General features: G+C 38.9%; 1 protein-coding gene across 1 annotated transcript; it reads right to left on the reverse strand.

The window, feature by feature from the left end:
* Positions 1-4,547: 4,547 nt before the first annotated feature.
* Positions 4,548-12,640, reverse strand: LOC306966327 (carbonic anhydrase-like; the record flags this gene model as incomplete). The annotated part of the gene is made up of 8 exons (XM_079561052.1): positions 12,575-12,640; positions 11,410-11,450; positions 10,746-10,943; positions 9,905-10,023; positions 8,577-8,669; positions 7,744-7,806; positions 6,756-6,911; positions 4,548-4,670 (listed from the first exon to the last, which is right to left on the reverse strand). The coding sequence occupies exons 1-8, from the start codon at positions 12,637-12,639 to the stop codon at positions 4,548-4,550; spliced, it is 858 nt and encodes a 285-aa protein (XP_079417178.1). The 5' UTR covers position 12,640.
* Between the last annotated feature and the right edge of the window lie 5,016 nt (positions 12,641-17,656).

A 17,656-nucleotide genomic window follows, 5' to 3' on the forward strand; every position in this document is an offset into this window, starting at 1 on the left:
GATGTTGCCACCACTGTCGGATTCTTGAGACCTACATTCTTCTGAATTTTGAAATCTTTAAAGCAGTACTAAGTAACTCTTCCCCCTAGAGGCCATAAGCGCAACTGCAGGTGTAGTAGCAAGTTACGATTTTTTAACTTATTGTCTTGGAGAGCAAATACTACGCTGACAGGAAAGGCGAAGGGAGAGAGGGTTACTGTGCATCCAATTATACAATGGAAATATTTTTTTTCACTCAAACTTGGCTGTAAATACTGTTTAAAGTGACGTTAGCCCGCAGTTAGCTTTGCCCGTTAGCATGTTAGCTTCTTCTTCGTGATTCCATTAGTGTGTATTGCTTTCTCCGCACCGGTGGCAGTCAAGTTGCAAACATGGTTTTCTGGCCAGAGACACCAGGGGGAGATGAAAGACCCTCCAATCATCCCATAAACACTTGTATTACCCCCACAGGGACTACGGACCTCAAATTTGCTTGTATGGTTTACAAAATACTCAATGGACTTCCACCACCGCCATAAAGGTGATTCATAAAACTGAAATGCTCTTCTGGCACTTGGTCTACAGTTAGAGGAGACTGAAGTGCCTTCAGACCTACCACTTTTGGCCAGATTGTTCTTTCAGTCAGCAATAATACCAGGAGTAGTTCAAAATCCACGCAGTAATCTTCACTTTACTGTGCGGATGCCAAACTACTCCTGGTATTATTACGCCTTACAATATAGTTCCCCCTTTTATCCGCTTAGAAAATCTACATTGTTTAATTTTGTGTAATTATACTTTGTAGTGGAACACTTCACGTAACCATATTTAAATAGGGAAAACGCGGAAGAGCTTGGTAGCTTCTATCTTGACCTGTTTTGGAGCTATAGAGGAGAGAGGGAGAGGCTAAATGCTAACGCCATGTGTTTACGTGACTGAAGGCACGGGTGAAGATCAGACAGGTCCTAAAGAACTCGTCAAAGCTAAGGTAAGAACATATCTCAGTATGTAAAAACGGTGGCCTGTTCCTTTAAAATCAAAAACAATGTGCCCATTAGACCCATATTCCCGATTTTCTTTTAAACCTTTTTTATTACAAAATGAATATGACTAACTTTAAAACCAATAGATGTTTTTTACTTTAACATCTGCATTTTTGTCCCTGTAACTTGTCTCAGAGAACTTCATATAACAAAAACAAAATTTAAAAAATGTCACGATGCATATTGTGATTCAAGAGTATTGTAATAGTGTGTCCTTAATACAAGATAGAATCTGTAATGTGAAGCCCTAGATAACATTAAATGATTAATAATCAGAATCCTGGTTCCATAGCTCTGACCAATGAGATGAGCTTTCCTGTGAACCAGCCAATCAGGAGAAAAGGAGGCGGGATCATGACTGTTTAAAAATGTCCCTGTACAAAACCTTATCATAAAGAAGCAGTGGTTTGGTTTCACCATAAAAACTTTGTCACAATAATTAAAAGTAATATTGACTACTACTACTACTTTGACGCGTTTAAAAAGGCGCAATGTGAACTTAATATCACTTTTAAAGCATAAAAACGTGACTGACCCATGCCTGAGAAGGGGTTGAAGGGGTTGTAGAAGGGCATGGGCCACTGGTACTGCATGAAGGGCGGCGGCGGCGGGGGTGCCGGGATGTAGAACATGGGACGGGTCATGAGGTGAGGGTGGGTCAGACCGGGGTCCTGGCCCGGAACATGCCCCCCCTGAGGGACTCCGCCGCTCGGGGCCGCGCTGGCACCGCGAGGGTTCGGGTGCGCCGCCTCTGCCCCGGGCTGAGAGGGGGCGCGGCTGTACACTGCTGTGGACATCTTCACTCTACGGGAGGAAAAGCGGTTTACACAATCAGTTTATATGAGGTAAGTGGGTGGAGGTGGGCAATGTATCGTCTAAAAGATATTATCAAATTTGCCATGAGGGAAGATCTGCACATTTACAATAAAGATTTCCTGTCAAGACATTTGGAAAAACTAAATAGCGGCAAATAAGAAAAAAAATAAATTAGGAAAAAATAAAGAAGATTGGGTAAAAAAAAAAAAGGGGGGAAATATATATAAAAAGTGGGGCACATGTGTTTTTTTCTGTATATCTTTGAGTGACAAAGTAAAGTAAATAAAAATTACATTTATGTTTTGCAAAATATCTGTCATTGAGATTTTGTCCAAATCCTCCAGCCCCAACACTGGGATATTGTAGAGGTGGGAAAAACAGCCAAATATTTATTGCTACTCTCAAAAGATTTCACTCATATAAAAAGGTAAAAACAGCAGCTTGAAAATCTCAAACTTCTAAAGCTACACTAAACACATTTCTATTTACTGAAGCCGTCAAATGATTTATAATTTTACACATTTAACACACAGGTTCATTTTTTAAGCATTAAAAGAGATTTTCCCAAAAGAATAGAGTTCAGGAATGTGACGTCATATCGCTAAAGGGGTTGGGATTAGCAGCAATTGTAAACTAATGGAGATTTTAAAAGTTATAATACTGGCGTTATTGTTCACGTTTTGGACACTACAGGGTGTTAAATGTATTTACCAGCAGTAACTCTGCAGCTAACGGAGTTGTTGCACAGCTTTTTTTCTCCACTTTTTAATACTGATTTGTAGTTCATGTTAGTCAATGCATATGTACGCTAACAGCTGCAAAGATGGCGGATCTCTATGGTAACAGTGGAATTACCAGGAAGGGCGCTTTGCTTAAATGTAGGAGGGACTGACAATCCAGGTAGCATCAATTAACCCAAAGTAACAGCAAAAATTAAGCCAAAGACTTTTTGTGTTTGTTTCTTGAATTGTATCTGTAAAAGCAAAGCATTGTTAGCATTTTGTAGTTTCGAGGTTTTGAGCTAAAAAGTGACCGCACGAGGCCTTGTACATGCTAGCTTCCCAGTAGCAGCAGGCCTTAATAGTTTAGCGGTAAAAGGCCGATTATTCCCCGATGGCGCTTCTGTTTTGTGATAAATGTGAAAGTTTACCTTGTGTTCCGTGGGGACAGACGAACAGCAGCAGCGTGGATGAAACACAACAGCGCGCAGGTGAGTTTAAGCAGGATTAATGAGCTCAGGTGTGGAGCCGGAAGTGAGCGAATGGTCTGGGGGTGCAAAAAGAGGCATAACACCATAACGCTGCAACTGCGGCGGATGACGCTGAAGCTAAAAGGCCACAATGTAAACTATTTATGATAAATATAATGCAAAGGCTTATGTTATATTTTAATCAGTGCACATGAAGTAAAAATAATTAAAATGAGCAGCTCGACACAGCAAATGATATTTTTGCAGCGGGTAATCAAAGAATGGATATGGATGAGGCCCTAACCTAATTATATCTCTTATTTGGCTGCCTTTAGTCGATATCTCCATGGAGACGAGCTGGAGACGTCCCGCTCTCAGTAAAGTTACAGCCGACCCGGCGAGGTCGAGGAGAGGTGAGCCGCTCACAACAAACACAGGTTAGTTTGGCAATTTATTTGTTCAACAATTAAAATATATGTTGTAAAATATATGCTAGTATTTTATTCTAGGGCTGAGCAAGAAATCACAATCTCCACTAATATCAAAGCGCTATAACAGGAATTAAAAAATACAAACAATGCAATTAAAGCATAAATAAACAGCATATAAACTATACAGCCATACAGAAATGGCCTCTCGGAGATGAATTGGAGTGACACCATTTATGGCTTTGTAAGTGAGAAGCAGTGTGTTCTGGACTAGTTGAAGGCTTGTGAATAAAAACTGTGAATAAATGCGGTGACGCGTGTGTAGATTTGTTCCAAGAGTAAAGTAACCGTCCAACTCTGATAAACGTTTAGAAAAAGTCGTTAGATAACAGGGATCCACCCCATTATCACCAGTCCTTCAACAAACTCACTTTACATTACAGTCATGAAAATAGAAACATTTTGAAGCAATGGTGCAAGTTCTTGAATAGAGAAAAACAGACGGACATCAGGACATTTTCAAATTCACATTTTATTATCCGTACATTTGTCAATAAATATAAATATTAGGACGAATATAACATTCTGGAGAAAATGGCAGTGCTGACGATACATTCCTGAGTAAAATAAATATGTTCACTCTTTTGTGTTGCTCTATCGCCTAAACTGATTAAACTCTTATGTTTTTAACTCAAAAATGTAAAATACTGCGTTCATTTCTGAGCAGTTCAAGTCAAACCAGGCCAGAGGTCGTTCTTTGTCTGTGTCTCTGCAGCTAGAGGTGTTCAGTGTAAATACGATAATCTCACACAAAAACAAGCTTAACAATATCACACGTTACATCTAAGCTAAGTCTAAAATCTGCTGTACGATTTAAAGCCACACTGCGGAACATTTAACCCAAATGGATAAACGTCAAGCATTTACTGTGTTATTGCTGACCTGGAATGTCCCGCACTGTGGCTTTAAATCTTGGTCTGCTGAAAGTGGAAGATGCGCTTTAAAAAAATGCCTGTAATTAAAATATATGCTATAATCTTTTTAATGTCTCATCAGACGAAGCGTTTTGGCGATGGTGAAGGAGCTGCTTCGTTATATTCTGAAGTTGGCGCGGAGCCGGCGTCCCTTGAGCGGCTGGGGGGGTCTGAAGTTGTCCACCATGTCGCACTGGCCCTCCCCTTCGGAGCAGAACTGCAGGTTACGGAACATCTCCATCTGCGGGATCAGACACCAGGTCAGAAACTCAGGGGTCGAGCGACTGCGCGTATGTTCCAGTCTCGTCTCCACCGCCCTAGAGTTCTCATAATGAAGCAGACCAATCCACAATCTATCTGACATCTTTTGGGGACTTTTATGAAGGTTGACCTCTTAACTCCCGCCTGAACCGAGAGGATCTTTTTCCTCACGTCATCAGATTTTTTTTCCATAATTTTTGTAATTTTTTTGTAATTTTTTTGTAATTTTTTGTTACATTTTTGTCATTTTTTCGTCCATTTTTTATCAAATTTTTGTCACATTTTTGTCATCTTTTGTCACATTTTTTGTCACATTTTTGTCATTTTTTCGTCAAATTGTTATCATTTTTGTCACATTTTTGTCATTTTTTTGTCAATTTTTTTGTCAATTTTTTTGTCAATTTTTGTCCTTTTTTCGTCAATTTTTTATCACATTTTTGTCATTTTTTTGTCATTTTTTGTCACATTTTTTGTCACATTTTTGTCATTTTTTTGTCAGTTTCTTGTGACATTTTTGACACTTTTTCATAAATTTTTCGTCACTTTTTTGTCACATTTCCATCATTGTTTTCATCTCAGTTTTGTTGCTATTTTCACAGCTTTTTTCCAGAGGCTTTTGGACTGGGGTAAAGCCAAACTGGAGGAAATGTGCTCGGCTCAGGTGGGAGTTAAGGGGTTAATTTGTGTTTTTTATACAGTGAAATTATGTAACTGATTTTTTTGCACCTGTATTTCACCAACCATATTGATTTCAGTGTAATTTTCTTTTGCTGCTAAAAATCGTGAGCTCCCAGAGCGCAGCCAGGAAGGAAACTTGCTGCGTCCAAATGTCAAACTAGAGTTAAAAGTACTCACTTAAACCCAGAATGAAATTCTAAAACTAAATGCATCCATTGTGGAAGTGTAGGATCTGATCACTGGTGCTGTACCAGGTTGAAAGGAGCAGGAGTTTTTATCTAAACTCTAGAATAAGCGAGTGTTAGCTTAGCGTTCACTCATTCCTATGGGTTAGCCTAGCCTAGCGGCGTCCACTGTTTTACATGGAACAGTTAGCATTGGACATAACACCGTTTATTTTTCAAATAAAAAGGAACAAGCTATGGGAGAAAATTTTGACTTTAAATGAAAGAAAAGTGTGTACATGTATTAAAAGTACATATTTTTTCTCAATTTTCCCCAAATGTTCCCATTAATAATAATAATAATAATACTTTTTTTTCTTCAATTTTCCACTTCACTCACCCTGCCACCCCGTACTTGTTTTATTCTTCATCTTTTTCCCCTCCTCTCCTCCCCTCTCCATCTCTCTATCAAACACTACACAGGATATTTAATTTCAGCTGTTTTAGTACAGGGAAATCTGTCTATACTGACTTTACTGAAAGATTAACGTGAGGATAAACACTGCATTCGACACATTTTATGCAGAAAACACTGTCGATGTATGTTTGCAATGTTTACATTTTCCTTTTACTCATTTTGATGCTGACTTTTAAGAGAAAAAATGTAAAGTAAATGGGACTGGCATCTGTGACAATCACTCTGTCAGGATCATTCCTTGTATTGTTGATATTATTGCCGTGTTGTTGGGCAAGACATTTAATTTCTGCTGCAGTGTTTCTGATAAACGTAATGTCTGGACCATTACGTCATGAGAACTGGACTGAAAACAATAAATCTCTACATGGCGTGTTCTCCAGACGCTGAGTAATAAATAATAGAATAATTGTGATGAGGAGGTTGCCGTTCTCATAACCGTGGGAACATGGTCACAAAACTCTGCAATAATGGCCTCTCCGACCCTCATCAATCATTCTCTCACATGTCACATGAACATATTTAGGCAGAATGACTTTCCACTTAAACAGTATACATGGGAGCATATGGATAGACCACTGTCCATATTTAGGAGTGTCAGAGTTGGGGAGAGTTTCCTCAAATAATACGCTCATCCCTTCCATAAAGCGGTTCAAGGTATCCAAAAGTTTTTCTAGTTTACTCAAAATTCAAACTAACTCCAGACAGTTTTCCCTCTCCTCGTCCTCCTGCTCTGAGTGTTACTCGCCTGGGCGGGGCTGACGGTGATGGCCTGCTTCAGAACGATCCAGGTGACGCTCTCCAGCAGAGGGGGCGTGGTCAGGGAGCCGTCGTACGTCCAGTACTCCAGCGACGGGGGCAGGAGGGTCTTGGTGTCGAAACTGCCGAAGCTGCTCTGCTTCCCCTGAATGCAACACGACATGGATTCACAATCATAAGAGAATAAATGACCGCTGTTTAAAGGGGCTAGATGCAAGTTGGCCATTTTATACTCACTACTGCCACGTCAGGTCATACGTGTAACTGCAGCTTCTATATTAAGCTCGTGCATGACGGCACTTCAGACCCGAAGTAACAACTTTCTGAGAGTGCAGGATTCTAGAGGCAGTTGTGGTGAACAGGTCTGAGCTCATTCTACACATTAGAACATTGCTGGAACATGTTTTAACATTTTTAAACTCTTTATAGTCCCTCTAAAGGTGCATATTGTAACTTTTTTATCCAGAGAGAAAGGTTTGTGCGTATTTGACACCAGTGACCCCACTCCGAGAAGCCTAGCTAGAAATAAACCTCATCTACACTTATTTAATCACGGTTCTAGAAAAATTGGACACATTCCTCAGCCCGACATTAGTTTGTGCATCTGTTAGATTTGGGATTTCTTAACTCCTTCAAAAGCTTTTTTCTAATCTGTTAAAGTTGAACTTCAGTCAGTAACTTCTCCAAGGGTATTTTTTATAGCACTTCACACAAAACCTCAAGGCCTCGACCCACGCGTCTTATTTATTCATCCAACTGTTTTATTTAAAGCCATTAGTGCCAAATTCAAGCACTTTCTGTCCCTCTGATTGACATTCTAATGACTCAATTTTAATAAATTGTATACCAGCTTTCTTTTCGATTTCCCTTGAGGCTGTTCCTTCTTCATCAGTGGGAGTTTCTTTATGACTAATAACTTTTACCATATTTCTCATAACTAGACTTGTTGCCTTTTTAATACGGTCACGGGGTCTTACCTTGTTCTTGATGATGTCGAAGCAGTCGAGGACCTTCTGCAGGTTCGGGTTCGCTGCTCCGATCTGACCCAACACAAAGAGCAAGTTTAAAAAGAGTTTTATAAAGATATAAGTATGTTTTATTATATTGGTGGATTTGCTCATTTAGTTCGGGATTAGGGCTGCAATATCAGGTTTATCTCCAATGTCAAGAAATGTGCAAACAATGGGGGATAATTTTGGAAAAATATGACAAAATTGTGAAAATTTTGGCAAAATTAAGAGCAAAAAAAAGGGGGAAAGGTAAAAAAAAAAAAATTGTAAACATGAGAGAAACATTGGGGAAACGAGAAGACATTGCGGCAGAAATGAGAGAACATTTTGTAAAAAAAAAAAATGAAGTCACCATACATTAAGAACACAAAGAACACAAACTGAATACCAAAGTAACGAAAAATATTGCAGGGGGAGAATGAAAATTAAAAACAAGAGTGGACCTAATACTGAGCCTTGGGGAACCCCGTGATGGTGATGAAGATTTGATGATTTTGACCTGAATGTGTGTGTTATAGCGAACAAAAATATCTGGAGAATTTAGTCATAATTTTAACCTCATTAACTACTTATGATTTAGTTTTTTTTTATCTAACTTCAGTCAATTTATGTTTTGACAAAAATTATGACAAAAATATGAAACGTGTTTGAAATGCGCCCTGTGCTTTGAAAACAAAAATCCAAATCTAATGGTAATACTCTTGAGAATGATCACCGTGAGATATTTTTGTCCTGTGAAAAGTGAAGAGCAGAGGTGGAAATGTTGACGGTGAAACCATGACGACAGACGAGGCGCTCACCCGGAGGAAAACCCCGACCACGGCCAGTCCGTCGGGCTTGCTGGCCGCATCACCGAAGCTCGGGTACTTGGTGTTCCAGTGAACCAGGTGGAGCTGCGGAGGCAACGACCGGGCAGTATGTTTATTCATTTACCGGTACTGTGTGTATCAATCCACATAGTTACAATTAGGGCATCTGACTGAGATAGACACAAACTCAGCCAAAAACAAAAACTGCATTTAAGCTATAAATGTGTAAAAGTTCAGTTTTAGTTAACCCCTTAACTCCCACCTGAACCGATTACATTTTCTCCAGTTTGGCTTTACCCCAGTCCAAAAGCTTCTGGAAAAAAGCTGTGAAAATAGCAACAAGACTGAGGCGAAAACAATGATGGAAATGTGACAAAAAAGTGACGAAAAATTGATGAAATAGTGGCAAAAATGTCACAAGAAATTGACAAAAATGGTCGAAAAAATGACAAAAAAATGACAAAAAAAATGACAAAAAAATGACAAAAATGTGACAAAAAAATGACGAAAAATTGACAAAAACAATTGACAAAAAAATGACAAAAAAATGACAAAAATGTGACAAAAATGTGATAAAAAAATGTGACAAAAAAATGACGAAAAAATGACAAAAATGTGATAAAAAAATGTGACGAAAAAATGAGTTGAATACCCAACAAAAAAATTATGGAAAAAAAATCCTCTCGGTTCAGGCGGGAGTTAAATATTAAACATTTCCTTATTTAGTTCAAGTTTATCCTTGTTTTGATACTGATTTTGTGTTTTTTTTCTGACTTCTGTCGCTGAAAAACTTGCAATGTGTGTTCAATTTGTCGTGAAATGTCGTGTTGAAATGGTTAGTGAAATATCGCAAGAATATCGTTTTCGCAATATTGCGCCGCTATATCGCAAGTTATTTCAATATTCTGCAGCCCTGGTTACTCTACAGGTTTACAGCTGATGCATGAAGAGCAACAAGCTAATGCTAGTGTCCTTGTTTCTGGTTGGACACCTGTGATAAACTATTATACTATACTATTGCACATGTTTTAGGTCCTGGGAGAAACCAAGTGGCCAGAGCGTCACCAGGTTAGTTCTGAGGTGGTCTAAAAATGAGCCTGTGGGGTGTTTCCGGTCAGTCGTGGCTAATGTCTGTCAGAGGGTTTAGTCCTGGTTTAGACGACCCTGCCCTGTGTCGTTGTAAAGAATGGGAAAAGTGTGCAGCAGTCGCGCTGGTTGAGCAGGGCAGTCCTGATAAAGAGAGTACCTTACAGAGGAAGACTGTATCGTTTGTGTGAGATGATCTATTTGTACAGAAGGATGAGAGAGAGAGAGAGTACCTCACAGGGGAAGCTGATGCCGTTGATCGTGTGCTCAGAGCCGCGGTCGCTGCTGCCGCCCCAGTGACAGTGGAACTGCTTCAGACGGTACACTCCGGAGATGGGCCCTCCGGTCAGCGCTGGGACAGACCGAGAACACGGCGTTTACGGGAGAAAGTCACATTTTTCTGTTGTACTGCGTTCACTAAACTAAACGTTGTGTTCTTGAGGTACTATCACTTAATGTGTTTGTGTTGAGAACTTAATACTTTCTACTCCACTACATTTCTATAAAGGCTCCTATGTAGACAGTCCAATTGTTATAATGCAGACTCTCTGAACAGTAGGTGGCGCTGTGCAGGTGTACTGTCAATGTAACTCACGACAAGGAAGAGTGTTTGTCGTACGGGTGGTGAATTCAGACGATGATTTGTTCTTTCTACTTTGAGTGAAATACTTCAGTACTGCGTGTGATGGGGGGGGGGTCTGATGGTTACAGTAAACGGCGTTATCTCCAGCCGCATTCGAGAGGCGAGGCTCAACACGAGCAGAGATAACACACTCCTCATGTCAGGGGCAGAACTTTAATACTCTACACTGAAAACCCATCGATAGACCCAATACTGTACCGCTGCTCTAATGCTTTTACGGGACAGAGCTTCAGTCCGCTCTCCTCTGCGCCAGTCGATAACATCGTTTATCGCGATATTTTCCTGCTTCAACATATCAAACTTTGAATTTTGCCTCTGTGACAGGCCTGCGGGGTTGTTTTAGTGTTATTAAGCTTCAAGAGGCTTCGTCAGCAACTCCTGAAACAGTTTAACTCCGTGATGCTGCAGAGAGAAGTGTGTTTAGCGCTCACTGGACGAGTCGGTGTCGTCCACGAAGTCGACCTGGAAGGAGTGGCCGTTGTTGAGGATCCCCTTGGCGTCGCTGGGGTCGTACTGCAGTTTGAGCGGCTTCAGTTCCGGGTCGAACACCGCCTCTTTGGGCACGATGTTGATGGGAGACTGGCGCGGCCCGTTCGCCACAGGGTACCCCTCCGCCCAGGTTTCTGGACCTGCGCCAAGAACAGTCCAACGGTCAATAATATGTCGGGGGAATGGTCCACAGCTAACCAGTTTAATTCAGTTTTTTCTCTAAGTCTTCTGATGAGAATTTCATACATTGTAGTCAAGAACAATCCTTTTTAGTTTTAGCTCCCTTAACTAATTTACTCCCAGTGTGTATATCTTGTCAGGACAGGGTTGTCTCTCATTAGCATCCACAATTTATAAAGTAAAATTAAAAATCAAGAGTCTATAAAGGTCAAAATGATTGTAGAGTGTGGGAGAGTATCTTGCCATGTCGCCTTCATTTCTAAAACCTCACCTACAAGATAAATGCCCAAAGTATATCTTATCAAACACAATACAAGCATTTAGTTAGTTTAACTGTTAAGAGAAAATGTCCCTGAATCACCAGGCCAAACAAAACAACATAATGACAACAATGAAAACAATGAAATGAGAGAAAATGTTGCGTACCGTTGCTGGGTCCGTAGCCCCATCCGTGAGACATGGTGGTTCTGAAATCGCAAAAACAGAATTAACAGACGCTCCCTGAACTTATCTCACACAGCAGCTCTCTGACCAGGACTGGGCCAGGGGAGGGACTACTCTGCTCTGAGGCGGGACGGGGTCTAGTCCAGAGAGGAGCTGAAGATGACGCAACCCTAGTACATTTATAATTATAATTATAATTATTATTATTATAATGGAAAAACACAAAAACACAAATAATTTAGGTATCCAAAATTGTATACAAGAGCTACACAATATGTATATTGCCAAATTATTATCTCAGTTATGTGAGGTTATATCCATATTACAATCACTTACTTATAGGATCTTAAACTGTGCAATATTTTTTCCAAATGTTGTTCTATTAGCCATGTTTTGACCCTGTTTTAGTCTTTTTTTAAAGGTCCTATTTTCTGCAAAATTTGTGCAATGTTGTGATGCTATTTCCTTGTCAAAAACACCCCCAGAGTGGTTTTTTGGCTTAATTCACGCAGTTCTCAGCAATCCTCCTGAGTCCTGATCTCTGAGCAGCTGCTCCGCCCTCTCCTGGAAAACCACGGAGTTGCTCAGTTGTGTCGTGTTATGAAGCTGTGTTGCAGATGTCAACTCCTTTTAACTGCATTGTGAAGTAACTTCACTTTTTGCTGTGGAATTTCTATTTTTACTACAGTAAAGTCGCATGAGCGGAGAGAGGGGGCGGAGTTAACTGAATCCAAGTGTTTTGTCTTCTGGGTTGGAAAGTACCTCCAGAAAATACTTTTATATGTGGGGTGTATTTTTAAAGAATTTATCACAAAAATGAGTACTCCATGGTGGTAGAGGACAGTACACTATATCATATAAATGCCTATAGTTTACTTTGGAATGGCTAAAATACCATGATACAGATCCTTTAAGTCTTGTTCTGTCATAATTTCCTGAAAATACAAAACGGCTGAAGCTTTTTGATTTAATTTCATGGAGCGTTCTGTGTTGGTTGAAATATTCAAGGCAGTCACTGAATGTCATGATTTCTTTTTCTCTTATCATGCAGGCCACGTTTTAATGAAGAAAAAAAACATTTGCAAACAGTCCCTTATTAAAAGGAAGACGTTTTATGAGATGTAGATGGAGGATAACTCGGACTTACTTTTCCGCCTGGAACAAGGCCTTCAACATTTTCCCTGGACGACCGAGTGAAGCCACTGTAAACATCACAGATTCATACAATCAGGAATACAGCACCAATAAACTTAAAAATATTTCCTGTCGACTCAAAGCCTTTTAAATGATGTGGAGAGAAAAAAAACACTGTCACAGACTATGTTTCTAGGCTCTGAGCAAAGAAACATGACGTTAGCTTCTGTTTCCTGTCCCAGTTTTATCCTATGGAGAGTTAGCCGTGTCTTGTTGAAACTTAAACTGTACATGACAAAAAACATGCAGCTGTGGGAGAAATCACTTACAACATATTAAAAACTTAAATGTAATGACTTCACCAGAGGAGACTTATTTGTTTTTAACTGTAGCTGTTTTGGCCTTGAAGCCAAATGCTAACAGTAACCTGCACATTTTCTCCACTTCAGCTTTAACCTAATCTAAAAACGTCTTGACTGGAGCTCACTGCCAATACGTCACAGAGTAAAGCTTCATTTGAAAACTAAGGCCTACAAAACTGATTGTGACTCTTTTGTTGTCGCTTTATTGTCTTTTTTCATTGTCACCTTTTTTCTTGCTCTTTCGTTAATTTTTTTGTTGCTTTTTCATTTTTAGTCGTGTTTTTTTTGCTTTTTTCCAGCATGTTTTTGTTGCTCTTTTGACACGTTTTTTTGTCACATTTTAGAAGTGTTCCTGTTTTTTTGTGAGTCGCCTTTTTGTCATTTTTTTGTTGCTTTTTTGGCTGGTTTTCGTCACTTTTTCATCTGCGTCATTCCACCAAAATGGCAATCACAAACAAGTGTGGAAAGAGAACAATTACATAACATTATTTAGATATTCTTTTGTAATATTTTATCGTTTTGAAAAAAAAGAGAGAATCCAAAATCTAATCTTCAATAAAAGGTGTTTTTGGCCTGTCTGCCGCCTGTGAATAAGGTATAAAATGTGTAAATTGTAGCTAGAACTACAAAAGAATCACTTAATTACATTGTCCACTAAGAGATCTCATTATTTTACTAATCTCATTAAACAAACATTTTTTGGGGGTCGGTTTTAAAGCCTAAAAGGAATGACCCATCTCATTTTTGTCACTTTTCCATCACTCTTTGGTCGTGTGTTCTTCTCGCTCTTTTGACACACTTTTTTGCTTTTAGATTTGGGTAAAACCAGACTGAAGAAGATTTGCTCGGTTCAGGTGGGGGTTAAGAGGTTAATAAAGGTCGCTGTTTTGGCCTTGAAGCTAAAGGGTAACGTTAAAATGATGCTAACAAATGGTCAAATAGCGCCACCATCTGAAATATTTTTGTTGAAACACACTCGGTTTGACCTTTATTTAAGTTTTGTTCTTTAAAAAAAAAAAAAAAACTTAAAAAAATAAATAAATATTTAGGTTAAAATGTTGACATGAAGTAAGTTAGATGCTAATCATTAGCATTAGCCTAAATGCTACTCAACCCTCGCCAGGAAGTTAGCCAAAAACATTCCATGACACAGAACAAATTATTTTTTAATGCCTACTTTTTACTTATAACGTAAAAACATAAAGATATAAGATAAAAAATACATTAGTCTTAATAACGTTACTTATGAAATGAAGACGTTAGCTACGCATATAACCCCATTATACGAAACGAGGGGATTTTTTAAATATATATAGATAACACAACCCTTCACTGTCACAGTTAATACTTGTCATTTTCATTGTTCAGTTCTAAAATGACACTTTTCTGCATCTACAAACCCCCTTTATCTTCAGTAAATGTGTAAAATATGACAAAATCTTTACCTTTTGCGCGATATCGTTGCAGTTAAGTTCTGATTTTCCCCGTTGCTATGGTGATCATTTCTCCGCATCAAGTGGTGTAGATCTGCTGCCATCTTGTGGACAAACTGTGAACGAACGCAGGTTTTCAGACAGAATTTATTTTTGTAAACGACATTTTTATACATTTTGCTGTATTTTAGATTTACAAGTGTGCACTTAAGGGCCAGATAAAAAAATATAATAATAATCCTAATTTTTATTTCTATAACACATTTACAACATTTTGGGGGTCATTTACCAAGGCAGGTGTTGAAGAATGGGTGCAAACTGAAAAATAAAATCTGCTATTGTGTGAACATGCCCTCATGCTGCCTGTATTACAGTATCAAGGCCCCAAATCTGCTATGTACATAAGAGTAAAACATCTTTTCTACGTGCTCCTTCTTTGCACATGAGCAAACGCTTGGTAAAAGACGCCCATAGAATTTAATGCTCTGGCTTCAAGTACATCTTTCTGGCATGTCCTTGAGCAAGACATTTCACCTTTTTATGAATGCAGTGATCATTTGTGGGCGGTTAGAGGAACCAATGGTGTGACGCTCGCCTGCTCCTGTCTCGCACCAAGTACAAGTGTTGTTATCGGTTTATTATGTTGAGAAGATGTTTATGTGCAAGTTCTCCACATTGAGGTTTAAACTATTACCTCCCACATCCAACTGTTTGTGTTCGTTTGTACCATTCAGGCGATAGTTTCTCCTGTGGCTCCAAAGCTTTGTATCTCTGTGTGACAGAGTGGCTTCTCCGACTCCTGCCTCCGGAGCTTGTTTCATAACCGCATAGACTTTTTTTCCCCTTTTGTTTGATTCTGTTTTTATTTGACAGGACAGTTCAGGGTGAATGGGGCTGAAGAGCAGTGGTGGGTAGAGCAGCCAAAATATTTACTCAAGAAAGAGCATTACTTTGAAGTAATTTTTACTCAAGTATAAGTAAAAAGTAGTGACCCAAATATGTAAAAAGTAAAGTACTTGGAGAAAATGTTGCTTGAGCACTGTGGCTGAGGAGCTGTTTGAGTCTGATTTATGTTTCAGTTGTGACATAGATGATGAGAAATGAAACTTGTAATAATGTGGAAAAAAAAATTAAATATATATATATATTTCTGAAGAAAAGGGGGCACGAAACACAAACTACAGATATTTTAAGTCAACTTGAAGTTTTTGAAGTTTTAACATCTTAACCTCTTAACTCCTGCCTGAACTTTTTCCTCAAGTCATCAGATTTTTTTGCCATCATTTTTTTGTTGGGTGTTTAACTCATTTTTGTAACTTTTTTGTCATTTTTTGTCACATTTTGTCATTTTTTTTCGTCAAATTTTGGTGTTTTTTTGGTCAAATTTTTAGCACATTTTTGTAATTTTTTTAATCACATTTTTGTAATTTTTTTGTCACATTTATGTCATTTTTTTGTCACATTTTTGTAATTTTTTGTCACATTTTTGTATTTTTTTGTCACATTGTGTCATTTTTTTGTCAAATTTTTGTATTTTTTTTGTATTTTTTTGTGACATTTTTGTGACATTTTTGCCACTTTATCATCAATTTTTCGTCACTTTTTTAGTCAATGTTTTCTCACTTTTTTGTCACATTTCCATCATTGTTTTCGTCTCAGTTTTGTTGCTATTTTCACAGCTTTTTTCCAGAAGCTTTTGGACTGGGGTAAAGCCAAACTGGAGAAAATGTGCTCGGTTCAGGTGGGAGGTAAGGGATTAACCGAGCGCATTTTCTCAATTTCAACTTTACCCAAATCCTAAAGCTTCTCGGCTGGAGTTTACAGCCTATACTCCAGAGTCACTCATTTGAAAGCTGAGACCTACAAAACTGATTGTGGCCTATTTTGTTGCATTTCAAGTCTTTAAAGCTTTTTTGTCTGATTTTCGTTGTTTTGTTTTAAGCTTTCTTCATCACATTATTTCCTGCTTTTTGTCGCTTTTCTGGCAGTTTTTATTTTTTGGTCTTTCGTTACGCCTTTGTCACTTTTTTATCCAAACCAATTTTGTTCATTGTGTTTTTGTTGCTTTTTTCCACTTTTTTGTTGCGTTTTCTTTCTGGGAAGAGCTTAGCAGTTAGTCTGTTTCATTCTCCAGTGAACGTCCATTAGCCAGAACAACAGAGGGCATGTGTGGCAATAGGTTAAGCCAGTGGTTTTCAACCTTTATAACAGTTAAAGGGGTTCGTGACCCCCACCCGGGTCACACCGTGAGAAATCAGAACATTAGCCTACATAATTCTTAAAAAACTAAGAAAAAAACAAATGGCTAAAATAGAATTCATCAAATTACTAACATACAATGGCACTCTGGTAAAATAGCACACACATGCCACAATAAAATTTTATGTTATACGCTAATAGAAAAATGTATATGTTATCTACATGATCTGGCGACCCCCAAATTTGTCTTGCCACCCCCTTTTGGGGTCCTGACCCCCAGGTTGAGAACCACTGGGTTAAAGTCCAGCCAGGTGTTTCTGACCACCAGCCTGGCTCCACATCATGGAGATGGGTCACAGAGCGGGGGTCACTGCTCCTACAGGTCGCCCCATTAGACACTGAGGATTTCTCTCCAGATATGAAAGTATAACTTAACTTAGCTGTGAGTCTTGCCTGGATACCTCCTCGTTTGTCCCTTATTTCTTCCCTGTATAGCGCTGCTTGTAAACCCTCACTGTGCTGCAGCTGTGGGGGCTCTTTGTGTCTCTTCAGTGTCTCAGAACAAGGAATATGTCGGTTTCAAATGTCTTTAGCCCATACGCTAGCTGTTTGTTTACTTTTATAAAGCTGCTTCTTCAGGACCATTACGGACTCTCTGCAGTTAAAAAAAAGGAATCCCACAAAAACACGGCAAAGATGTGGGGAGATGGACCTATATTGGACCCCCTAAGAACATATTCGTATTTCCCCTTTCTAATTAAGTGCATCAAAAGCATTTGTGCCTCAGTGAATGAGGTGCTCTATGCCTACAAGATATGAGCTTGTCAAATATTATATTATTGCAGTAAAATCCAAAAATCTTTTTTTTTTTAAAAGTGATCCAATTTGGGGACACGGAGACCTATGTTGGACCAGGTCGATCCCAATATTGGACCACATGTAAAACTGTATAATTTGGCCTAAACAAATAAAAATTGGATTAAATACTTTCGTACTCACAGCACACACAGTCACAATCCTGACCTGTAACCAACTGTTTATGCCTTTTGTCTCCCTCAGTGTATGTGTTGTATGAATTCTTTTGTTTCAAATGGCAAGTAC

Source organism: Gobius niger, assembly GCF_951799975.1.
Source record: "Gobius niger genome assembly, chromosome: 8".
In the NCBI taxonomy this organism is placed as follows: Eukaryota; Metazoa; Chordata; class Actinopteri; order Gobiiformes; family Gobiidae; genus Gobius; species Gobius niger.